General features: G+C 32.0%; 1 protein-coding gene and 1 long non-coding RNA gene across 2 annotated transcripts; both read left to right on the forward strand.

The window, feature by feature from the left end:
• The first annotated feature begins 8774 nt into the window (after positions 1–8774).
• On the forward strand, positions 8775–11598 carry LOC131174534 (uncharacterized). The gene is made up of 2 exons (XR_009144885.1): positions 8775–9065; positions 11358–11598. It is a non-coding gene; the product is annotated as an uncharacterized LOC131174534 (long non-coding RNA).
• On the forward strand, positions 9062–10126 carry LOC110640302 (uncharacterized protein At5g19025). The gene has a single exon (XM_058138157.1). It carries the CDS (start codon positions 9225–9227, stop codon positions 9924–9926), a length of 702 nt encoding a protein of 233 aa, XP_057994140.1. The 5' UTR covers positions 9062–9224; the 3' UTR covers positions 9927–10126.
• Positions 11599–12811: the final 1213 nt, after the last annotated feature.

Here is a 12811-nt window from a genome sequence, read left to right on the forward strand (position 1 = left end):
TGTACTCATTTTTCATTAGGGACAAAATAATTTATATACATTCTTACAAAATTTACATCAAAAGAAATACAACTAAACTTTATTACCAACTTCATACAAATTTTTGTACAGCTGCTCAAGACCCATTTACATGTCCATACATTTATGTGCAATATATACATCAAAAAAAATATTTACAGTTAGGGTATAAATTATACCCGAAGACTTCAAGCTGATGACTCCTCACACCTCAAAGAAATCACGCTTCCTCGAGTCTCTGTATCTACGACAGTAATAGAAGCTATCGTTGAGTACTAGGACTCAGTGGTGCACAACATACTAAAATAATCTTTATGCAAAATATAAATCACGCTTATTCAAAAATTTGATTAAACATGAGCATTAAACACAAAACATGAATTATGAGGTTTTAATGCAAACCAAGTTCATTTCGAAGTATCAAAACACGTTTCATAAATCCCACAGTTAGATCATGCTATTCGAAACAAATAGAATCTCAATAGCCAGAGGCTAAAGAGAAATCACATCACAAGGCTAGCTAGCTCAAATATATGGATATCCATTCACATCCTCTTCTACTGGCACACCTCAACACTTCTCCAGAGAAGGAATCAAAATTCGAAACTAATTACCCCCACTAATCGTGTTAGTGAGGTGTTCAAATATATGATCATGATACTGTGGTTTCAAAACTTATCTTAAAAATTTGTTAAATATTGTCATTTCAAATATACACAATAACTTCCAACAATTTAAGTCAAAACATCATAACTAATGTCACAAATAAATTCTCAATAATTCAAAGCAAATGTAAAATACATATTTCATTCACTTTATCAACACATTTAAAAGCATAGTGATGTTGTGCACAAACCTCAAATGAGTCGCCTTTTGGCCTTAACTCGACTCCTCGGGTTCTGTCCCGGTATTCTTTTCCGCTGAAACATACAAATTTATAGTGTTTCAGTACCATAATTTAACACAAATCCAAAAATAAATTTAACTTCACTTATACCTAGCTCTAACGTGCTAATTTCGACGTTCTTGAAATTTTTGTGTTTTAGGTTACTATTCACTACACTATTCAAGTCAAATTGTTGACTTTTTAAGGCTTAATAGGTATGGGAACTCCAAATTCACCCACATACCACATTTTGGCCATTAAACTTGTTGGTTTTGGTCATTTTCTCAAAGCTTAAGTCATTTTGGCAAAATTGCCAATTTTTGGTTTTGGTGCTCCGAAATTGCACTGTTCCATTGGTCAATCTACTGTTGGAATTTGGCAAAACTTCCTTCATAGAAAATGTTCCTTATTGTATTAAGTGTATTCTCATTTTTGGATCACCCCAATTGGAGTTTTGTAGCTCAAGTTATAGCCAAAATACAATTACTGTTCACGTGCACTGTTCATGCTGCAATTTAGGTTCTGGTAGATTTTTGATCCAATTTCATTCAATAATTTGATCAAGTTAAGTCCATAATTTGGTCCAATTTCCTTCATACGAAATGTTCTACTATGTCTTAGGTTTCCATCGGTTCAAGAATCGCCTAAATCGGAGTTTTCTAGAGAGAGTTATAGCCATTGGAACTTTACTGTTCAAATGGAAATCTGAAATTTTGCAGGTTCAGTAACTCATTTTTGCTCAATCATTTGATTAGGTTAATGGCATAATTTGGGTTGGTGTTCTTCATGAAAGTTTTAGATCTATGTCTTATCTAATTACTGGTAAAATTTCAGGTCATTTTGACCTTCCTAGCTCGAGTTATGACCAAATGAACAATTACTGTTCATTTAGTCAGTTTGTGCAGTGGCAGCCTGCTCTCATTTCACTTTGGTCAATTGGTTCACTAAGTTTTGGTCAGTTTTTGGCTATGGTTCTTTAATGAAAATTGTGCTATTTTATGTCTATTTTCATCCCCAATTGGTGGCATATCAATTGGACTTGTAAAATTTCCGTTTTGGTGCTTCAAAGTTGGCTTGGTCATGCTGCCAGCAGCATCACTATTTGCCCTACGAATTTAACTTTCATTCTCACAATTTCCACACATCTCTTTTGGTCATTATTGAACATTTTTCATCTCACAATAGACCAAAGTCATCATTTAAATATTTCTCCAAAATTTGTCTCAAAACCCTAGGTCTCCAAACCCTAATCTCACTACTTAGTTGCATTCAATCACATTTAGGAGTTTCAAACTTAACCATTCAACTAATTAAAGCTTTTAAACTCATTCTAATACATCAAACCATATAATTGATGTCCCCTCTTCAAGCTGGCCGAATTTCAGCAATGGTTCTTCCCCCATATTTTTCTTTCATTTAATGAATTCTAAGCTCATTTAAGTAACAAGCATGCACTTAAAATAGAAATTGAAGGTTAGAATACCAACCTTAGGTGAAGCCTTTGATCTTCACTTTTTGTTCTTCTTCTTTCTTCTTCTTTTTGCTTTCTTATGCTTCCTCTATACTCTTCAAGATGCAAGAATGAAGTTTAGGTGGAGAATTTTAGGGGAAGCATGTTTAATTTAGGGTTTCAAAAGCTTGATGAGGCTTATCAATGGTAGAAAATGAAATAAGAGAGAGGGAAGAGAGAGAGAGGATTTCGGCCAAATGAAGAAGACAACCCAACAATTTCTTTTTTATTTGTTTTTAAATCTAATTATCTTAAATTTTGACTTAGTCAACTTTAATAAAAATAAATTATATTTTTGACATCATGTATGATGTCATTTAGATGATGTTATAAGTCATATTTCATTTCCTTTTCTTTTTCCTTTATTTTTCTATTAGTTCTTTAATTTAATTCTCGATTCCGAAATTTTCTTTTCTCCAATTTTATTTGACAGTTAGGTCAGGAGTCAGCTCTCGGGGTCAATTGACCAAATTGCCCCTCGCCGGTTCATCCCGGTTTGCAAATAATTCCCTAATTCTTTCGGTTCCCTGACCTAATTATTTGACTGACTTAACAGTTCTTTTTCGTGATTTTCTCTTTTCCACTGTGTCCATAAGGGTCCTAAGGACCGCAGCGTCACTTTTTATGGTTCGAAATTTGAGTTTAAAATGACTTGTGATCGTTCAGGAGGTCACCCATCGCTGTGACTCTCGGCTCGTTTAACTTCTTATGTTTTGTTTTTCTTGTTTATACTTAACTAATTGAACATTACTAATTATTTGTGTTTATGGCTTCTCTAATTGTCTTAAGTGTAGTTCTAATCCCCTTAATTATCCGGACCAACACCGGTCACCGGAACAGTGAAATCTACCAGGCTATGCAAACGGGGTGTTACAAGTAAGCCCATAATTTAGGCCCAATATGCATATGAAATAATTTAAATTAAGCTGTTATAATTTTATTTCGGACCAACTTAGCCCAGTAATTATCAGAAACTAAAATTAGGGGAGCCCAGCTCAACCCTGTTACATCATTTACAAATTATTTAAAACTCATAAAAATTTTCATTTTATTAATACAAAAACTTAAATTCATGCAGTCCGTGACAGAATTAATGCTACTACTAGTACATGCGAAGTCCTAAATTACAAATTTAGAGAATAATAATACAATTAAGTAATCTTTTCATAACCTGAGAGAAAAGGGACAGGTTATTCTGAAAAATGTCTTCTCCTGTAGCCTGGAAAAATATGGTGAACAGGAGTGAGCGTTCGACTCAGAGAGTAAAATATCAATTTTAACCATAATCTCTATAACTATCTAAAACTAATGCACCCTGTAGAGTGAAATGCAACATCAGCAACAAGTTCACATCATAACAGCAAAAAGGTAATTTGGAGCACTCACATACCCAGTAATATCAATCATAATATATGGGAGCTGATCCTCTATACAACTCTCTTAAATCCAACCTGGTGCCAGCGAAGAACTCAAGCCGGACTTTCACTTAATAAACCAAATCGGGGTCCCAGCGAAGAACTCAAGCCGTGACTACCCCCGAAGGATCGGGTCCCAGTGAAGATCTCAAGCCGTGACTACCCGTCCTATCCATAGCCAATACCACATCACACGCACGCCAACGCACGCACACTGCTCCAAATTACCACAACAATATACATGGCACTTTAACGGTTGTGAATATAACATAAAACGTGCCTAGAGTTTAACTACATAGATATATGCATATAGGTGATGCATGGGCATGCTTGAACATATAATAATATTGAAATTACAATTAAAATTAATATTTTACTCACAGTACACAGTTGATTATTGTGGCTGCTGGATGCAGAAAAATAGCTGATCTCGATCATCTAATAATTAAATTATAAATTTATTAGTACTAAGTTAGAATAAAGCTCTAAAAGGCAATAGACAGCCTAATTTATGCCGGAAATTCGGCAGAGTTTCCCCTATACCTGGGATCTACCCAACCTGCAAAAAGGCTCAAATAACACTTCTAGGTTCTCAATTTCCACAATCACATCTCATCAATATCACATGGCCCCTCCTGGGCCCTCCAAATCAGATAATACTCAAAATCTTAAAAATTACATTTTAGTCCCTATAATTGACATTTTGCCAAAATCCACTCAAACAAGTTCTAAAAATTCTAAAATTTCTCGCTGCAGTCCTTAATAATATTATAAGACTATTGCGAAAGGAATTATAATTTTTCGATCATCCACCAATATTTTATGAATTTTATTCTAAATCGATATTAGTCGAAAATGAGCAATTTGGAGTTCGGGTTGCCTATGCCAATTCTGACACCTGGAATGCGTCCAGAACGTCTGAAAATACTAGGATTGACTGTAATATTTACCACGTTCTGAGACGGGCTGCCAGGCAGCCGGATCTGGCTGAAAATGCGGTCCCGGCGTCGGTGAGCCATCCTCGATCCGATCGCACCTAAATTAAGTCCAAATTTTATTAATAATTATTATAAAATTATTTTTAAATTTTTGAAATCGAAAAAGTTCAAAAATCTCATCAAGCGATCTGGACCGTCCGATTATAGCCTTTTTCAAACGGTGTCCGATCGGAGTAGGACCAGTCCTATCTCGAAGATCTCGTCGTTTTAAGTCCATCGGTGGCCTCGGATTTCCGATCCGACGGTCGGATCGCCGGAAAAGTGGCCGGAAAGCCACTGCCGTTACTTTCTCTCTCCTCTTTCTCTCTCTTCAAAACTCGCCGGAAACTCCACCATTCCGGGCATGGTTGGTCAGAAAATGGAGCTGGGTTCGTGGGGGGTTGGTGGCACCTTGGTTCACCGACGTTGGCGGCCGGAATCTGCCGGAAAACGGCCCGCTTCTCTCTCTCTCTCTCTCTCTCTCTCTTCTTTCTTTCCTTCCCTTTCTTCTCTTTCTTTCTCTTCCTCCCTGCCGCCTGCTGCGGTGGCTGTCGCCGCCTGACACCGTCCTGAGGTGGGGGAGTGCCATCGGTGCCTCGCCGGCGCTGGTGCTGGTCGGAAGCGAGAGGGAGAAGGTGAGGGGGAGAAGGTGACGCAGGGGAGAGGGTGAGGGGCTGTTACGTTTTAAGTTCTGCAGTTTTTTTTTTTTTTTTTGGGTTGTTACATAATAATTAGTTTTATTTATTGAACAGTTTAAATTTTTATTTGAAATCTGTAGAGACTCCGCAGTTTACTTATGAGATATTTATGATGTTTATTCAGTATTTTATTTATTTAAATTTTTTTTTATTAGTAAGTGACAATATATTTATTCAAGATACTCTGATAAGGTTTGCATGATTCAAGAATACTTAAATTATGCGCCGATCATGACAAAAAATTTTGGGTCATGACATATATATATATTATAAAAAAAGTTATATTTGTTGATTTAAAAAAATATTTATAATATGAAATATATAATAAATTATATGAATTTAAAATTTTTAAATAATATATAATTAAGCATATAAAATAAATTTCATATATGAAAAAAAATTTAAATAGATAAATATATATTATTTAAAAATTTGAGTATATTAATTTTTTATTTTAAGAGTATGTTATTAAAAAATTTAAAAATATTAATATCTACATACAAAAAATTATAATAATTTTTAAATACTATAATGTTATTATAATTTAGCAAAAAAGTGAATATGTATAAAAATAATTAAGAATTATACTTTAAATATAAAATTATTATTTTAATTTAATAAATTTATTTTTAAATACAAACACAATTTGATATTTATATAAAAGAGTCTAATTTTTATATAAATACAAGCATTGTATCTTTTAATAAAATTTTTATTCTTTTGATTTAATAATTTTTTTATTGAAATTTGATATTTAATTTTAAAAAATAATTATAAAAATTGAATTTAAAAATAGGTTATAAGATAGTTTAATAAAATATTTTTACTATAAATAGAATAATTATTTATATATTTTTTATTATAATTATTTCAATTAATAATAATAATATACTAACGTCAGAATTTTTTATTCTATTAATATAATTTTTTTATTTTTATATAAAAGAAAATTTTATTTATTAATTTGTTAGTATTGATATATTTATTAATTTAAAGTTTTTCTCTATATCATAAAAATATAAAATTATATAAAATATTATATATCAAATAAAAATTAACAATATTAATATTTATTAATATAAGTGTTCACAATTAATTTTAACAGATAAAATTAAAAATCAAATCTTAAAGAACTAAATATAAAAAATATTAATATTATATGAAATTATACTAAATTAAATTTATTTTACTATATATTTATATAAATTCTTAAATATGATTAAAAAATTTAATTTTTTCATGCTAATTATATATATTTTGTAAAAATTATAAAATATCAAAACTAATTAATTTTGATAAACTCAAAACTTTATTATTGAAAAAATTTAACATATATGAAATAATAAATAGTTAACTTTATATATTTGTAAAACACTAATTATAAAATTATATTACAATAATAAAATTTTCTCTTATAAGTTTTTTATTTTTATTAATTTACTTTCATTTTTATTGACTTAATTTAAAAATTATAAGTGCATACACAACATATAAATCATAAAAAAATGAAAAATTATATAATAATAATAATAATAATAATAATAATAATTATTATTATTATTATTATTATTATATAAAAATTTTATATAAAATATTAAAATTACATATACATATAATGATTGTAAAAAACGTGCAATACACATTTTGAAAAAAAAAAATAGTATATATATATATATATATATATATATATATATATATATATATATTTTTTTTTTTTTGTGTGGTTATATTAATATTCAAAGCTAAGAATTTATGGTGTTCTTTTTCACAAATCAGAAAAAGCATTTAAAGAGTCGATTGGGCCGAGCGCATTGCCTGACCCACCCCTAATTTTCTAACATTAATTGATCCACATCGGCCCATAGAGACAATGCAGCCCTTCGGTTTGCCCAAAGCCAGTTGATTTTGAAGCAAAATGCTCATAATGGGATCGATTTTCCTTTTTTTTTTTTCTGAAAAATTGTAATTTTTAATTCTGATCCGCTCAACTCTTAATTGATGATTCAAAATACAGTTTTGATTGGTTAGATAAACATTCATAAAGGAACATGAAATACATGAATATAGATGAAGACTTGTTCAAGTATGTGTTCAAGAAAATTCATAATTTCAAATACTGAATCAAATATTAGGTTCATAATTTTGTTTTTGTTTAATCTTTGCTTATAGGGTTTGAGCTAAAATTCAAATTTAAATATTTAAGCTTCAAGAAGATGATTTATTTTTCATTCTTCTTATTTAGAAAAGAGTCTATGTTATAAATAATTAGTGATAGAAAAAGTTATCCCACATAAAAAAAGTTGTAAGTGAATAGATGTAATTATTTTAAGAGATACGAAGTGAACTGTTATATCTGTTCTAAAAGATATAATTAAAAAAATATAATTATTTTAATAGATACAAAATACTATTATATCTGCTCGAAAAAATACAGTGAATGGTATAATTCTCTCAAAAAGAGTGACTATAAGATCGAAATCTATTGTTATTGTTATTTTTTTAATAGGCTATACATTAATTATTAATTAAGAGAAAATGATGCCCAAATTATATTTTAGTTCATTATTAATAGATGTTTATACAGCCACTCATAAATTACTATTTTATTTTATATTTTTATTCTCAACAACATTCTTACAAGAAGGTGGCCTTTCTATCTACATGTTAAATGCACAACTTCCACCGGCTAACTCTACTTGGAGGACTTGAAAGTGACTCAAATATTGACAATGAGAAGAGAAATGACAGAGAATGGGTTAGTTGATTTTAAATTAGTGGAATTCAACCACTTGGTTAACAAGTCTAATAACTACAAATTAAAGCAAATGATAACATTTTTTTTTTTTTTTGAAAAAGGTAGCCTTTACATCAATTTGTTAATAGTTGATGGAAAGGCCATTTGGAGACGTGTCGTTTGACTCCACTCTATTGCCAAACACAAATCAAAGATTTTTAAAACCATAAAATACTCTCCATTACTTTATTAATTTCCATCCCAAACAGACGCTTAAGATTTTAAGAGTTAATATTATTTTTTTTTATCATTAAATAAATTATTACTAAAATTTATTTTATTAAAAACTGACCCAAAATAATTCGGAAAATAGGCACTTCGTTTGGGAGAAAAAAAAAAGGGTGGGGAAAATATTTAAAATGAAAAAAGTGGGCCAAGCCCACAGTATGCCCCACCAAATCATTGACACATAATTAGTCTAAGCCCATATATAGGTTAGCCCACGTAACTTCCCAAATCCAAATGCAGCTTTTAAATTTGGTGTTTGGCGTATGCGACCCTCCCTAATCCCTTCATCTATGCTAATCGGCCATTTGCATAATCTAAAAGCTTTATAACAGGTTGTGATAAATATCAATAAACGGAGAGTTAAATGACTCTTATCTTGTCTTCTCTGCTTCCTCCCTGGCTTGGCTCCTTCTTAGCCGGCCATTAACCCATTTGACAGAGCAAGGATCTCTCCATTCTTTGCTATTTTATTGCCGATTCAGTTCAATTCTAATGGAATTTTACGTGATAATTTCCTCCGCTGTTGCTGCAAATCTGTGGTAATTTCCTTTTTTTTTTTTTTTATTCACGAGGTGGGTCGATCTGATTTTGGCTCTAGATTGGCGAGTCTGATTTGTTTTTGTGATTTGGATTGTTTAAGATCGGTGGGTTTGTTTTGAAGATTGAGTTTGATTCAAATTTTCTGGGTTTAATTTGAAATGGTCTATTTCCATAGCTCAATCTCGGTCTGCAAGTCGGTCGACCAATCAACAACGCTCATGGCAAATTCTGTGAATTCTAATGAGTTGCATCCAAAAACAAGGCACAGTAATCATGTGCACAAGAGTAGAAAAACAAATAATCATTCAAATTGTGCTAGCATCCCTGTTTGTGATCGATCTCGATCAGCTGTTATTGATGTTGTGATCTTGATTGCTGTTATTGGTGCTTGTGGGTTCTTATTATTTCCTCATATCAAGTTTGTAACCCTCTATTTGATTGAATTTGTTGGTGCCATTCATTATGTGGTCAAAGAGGAGGTTATGACAAATCCAATGATATATGCATCTATAGGGATTGGTACTTTTTGTGCTGCAATAGCTGCATGGATAGTAATCATATGCACCACGAGGAAATGTGGGAATCCGAATTGTAAGGGCCTAAGGAAGGCAGCTGAATTTGATATTCAGCTGGAGACAGAGGAATGTGTGAAGAATTCAAATGGTACTTTGGTGAAGGATGGGGCGAAAAGAGGTCTATTTGAATTGCCTCGCGATCACCATCGGGAATTGGAGGCTGAACTGAAGAAGATGGCACCACCAAATGGAAGAGCAGTCCTGGTGTTTCGAGCAAGATGTGGATGCTCTGTTGGAAGATTGGAAGTTCCAGGACCAAAGAAGCAGAAGAAGGTCAAGAAGTAGGACTTATTATATTTCTTAATTTTATAGGAGGGATATATAACCAATACAGAAGTTCAGTCATAAGGAAGAGAGGAGAGTCTTCTCTGATACATCTTCTCAGGAGCTACTTTGTCCTCTAATAAGCTGATTGCAATAAGTTGTAAGGGGTTATATATACATTTTGTTATAGTGGAGAATATAAGAATCCTTTCTTTCATTAACTTTATTTGCTGTTATTTAATAATTGTTTCTTTTGATGCCAACCTTAGGGTCCTTTTTTTTTTCTTTATTTTGATTAATTGCAGATTATCAAATTGCTTTTGTAGGATATTATGATATGGTAATGGTAAAGTAATAAGTATTGAATAATATGAATTACTATTGGTCTTAAGCTCTGATAGAAGAAAAATGAAAATACGTAACATATCACTTTTATTTGAATGAGAGATGGTCTTCTTGGTTTTCATTTATTCGTCTAAGCAATTATGCTACTGCTTATCATGCTTTGGATGATGATTGTGTAACTATAATTCATGGATTTTTGTCCATGATTAAGTGTTATTATAAAAGATAAAGCTCCTCTTATACTCACTAAAGTAGCAGCATATACATCAGTAAAAGTATTTGTTACTGCCAATTTTATTCTATGCTAGGTAGAATTTTAGCTATTTTCGTTTACGTGGGCTCTAAGATATACATTTGGACTTGTCATCACAAAGATAACATAGAAAATAGAAAAAGAAAGATTGAAAAGAGGAATAAGGCTTTGGGACATCAATTTCCAGGTAGTTAGGTTGTGTAAGTTTAGTGAATATGTCTGCAAATGGCCGTGCTGAGTCTTGATCATGTGTTGACGAGAAAAATAAATCATTTAGTTTGTGATACATGCTTAGCCTCCTTGATGCACATTGTAATATTGTATAATACCCAAATGAAGTGGAGACAATGTCCTGTGGGATCTGCGGATTGGCTCTTTCCCAAAATGTGCTGAGCATCTGCTTGGCTTTGATTATGAGAGTCAAGAAAGGTTCTTCATAGTAAAAGAATTAGTTGTTTAGTTCGAAAAGAGACACAAGGTCAAACTTGATGTTAACAAAAATTGTTTTGATATTATAAACCAACAGCTTTTCACCATTCATACATTTGATTGAATTTCTTGCTCATATGTCAAAGGAAACTGTTTAATTCCCCCATTCCCCGATTCCTTCAGCAGGAAACATGTACCACAATTTGATGATGCATCTGTGGAGTTGAATGATTAATGCATGTTGTTAATAGTTGTCAAGGAAATAACTTGTCTAGTACCGATATTTTTCATTTGAAAATTCTAGCTTCTTTTCCCAATATTAAATTTTTTATGCTTGCCTACTGATTTCCTTCAAGTTGAAATATAGTTGAACTGAAAATCTAGATTTATTTACTGGACTTAAAGTAGAGTAATTTTGTTTACAGAATCAGAAGGGCTAAGCCAAACAGAATCCAGAAAAAGAGTTGTGGTGCACATACCAAGATGTTTTGTATATGCTCTATGTGACTTGAGTTATTATTTTGTGGGACATGGACTATTTTGTTTTCTAGCTCTTTTCCACTGATTCATCATCTTCCATTACTTATCAGTTAGTGACATTTCCTTTCTGATGGACGTTTCACAAAGCATGCTTGATGGTTAAGTGCTAACAACTCCATTTTTGCATTTCAATTAACCAGGGGCAGGGGCAGGGGCTAGGGATTATGCAAACTGTGGCAAAATTACCCTTCTGTTAGAATGCTTTAAAGCGACAAAAACTTTTAGTTCTGTCATTCTTCATCTAATTTTTGTTTTCAAAGACCTATCAACAATTGTTTTGCTTTGTATTATGTTTTCAACCATGTCATGTCACTTCCACCTCCACCTTTGGGAAGTGTGGAGAATCAGGTGTCTAATTAGAGGTTGTATTTCTGTTAGGCATTTTTCGTAGAACTTGTTTATTGATTGTTAATTCCAATATTGAAAATGCATCTTAAGAGCCAATGAAATTTTGAATATTTACGGAATAGATGACTGAGAAATTGAATCCGGCTGTATGTTCCACAACTTATAATTGCTAGCATGTTCATTTCTTTTTTGCTTCCCTGAGACTGTTTTGGTTTAGGTCATATTGGCACATATTCAAACAGGAACCTATGTGGAATTGAATTTGGTGACGCTGATTGAGAAAAGGATGATTAAAAATTTTGTAAGCAGTTGAATACTTTCTTTTAATCTCGCGTTTGACATTGAAGGGTTCCCTTGCTAATCCTGATCAATGCAGTGAAGACAAAGTGGAATCAAACTTGAGAACCTATAGACATTGACAAATTTCAAAGCTAATTTCTTAGCACAAATCAATTATTTAAGAATAATATTAGTTAAAAATAGTTCTCTTTTGCCCGGCTTCTGGAAGGAATCAAAACATTCTAGATGTAGATGGTGTCAATAATGAATGGAAATCCCAGAAGATGATGAGAGGCAGATGAGGTCTTGAGTTTGAGTTCAATTTTATTAGAAAAAAAAAATAAAAAAACTCATATGAGAGCACTTCATGGTCCCTTCTGGCATCTGCTTGCAGTCCTAAGAACATGAAAATGAACGCATACGTAAAAGATTTGAGGGGTTCAAATTTCCAACTTTTGCAAGTGATAGTGATGAAGGTTCCGTCAAACATTTATTATGAACATTATAGATGGATCATATTCATAGGCGTCCCAGCCAACAACAGATGAACATTATAGATGGATCATATTCATAGGCCTCCCAACCAACAACAGACTCTTACACATGAAAGAAAATGAAGCCTTCCCATTATGAGTTATGGCCACAATGTTTGCCTAAGTGAGAGGCCATCTTTCGTTTTGCTTCGTTTCTCTTATTTTGGTCCTTCTCTATC

This window comes from Hevea brasiliensis, chromosome 16 (genome assembly GCF_030052815.1).
Source record: "Hevea brasiliensis isolate MT/VB/25A 57/8 chromosome 16, ASM3005281v1, whole genome shotgun sequence".
In the NCBI taxonomy this organism is placed as follows: Eukaryota; Viridiplantae; Streptophyta; class Magnoliopsida; order Malpighiales; family Euphorbiaceae; genus Hevea; species Hevea brasiliensis.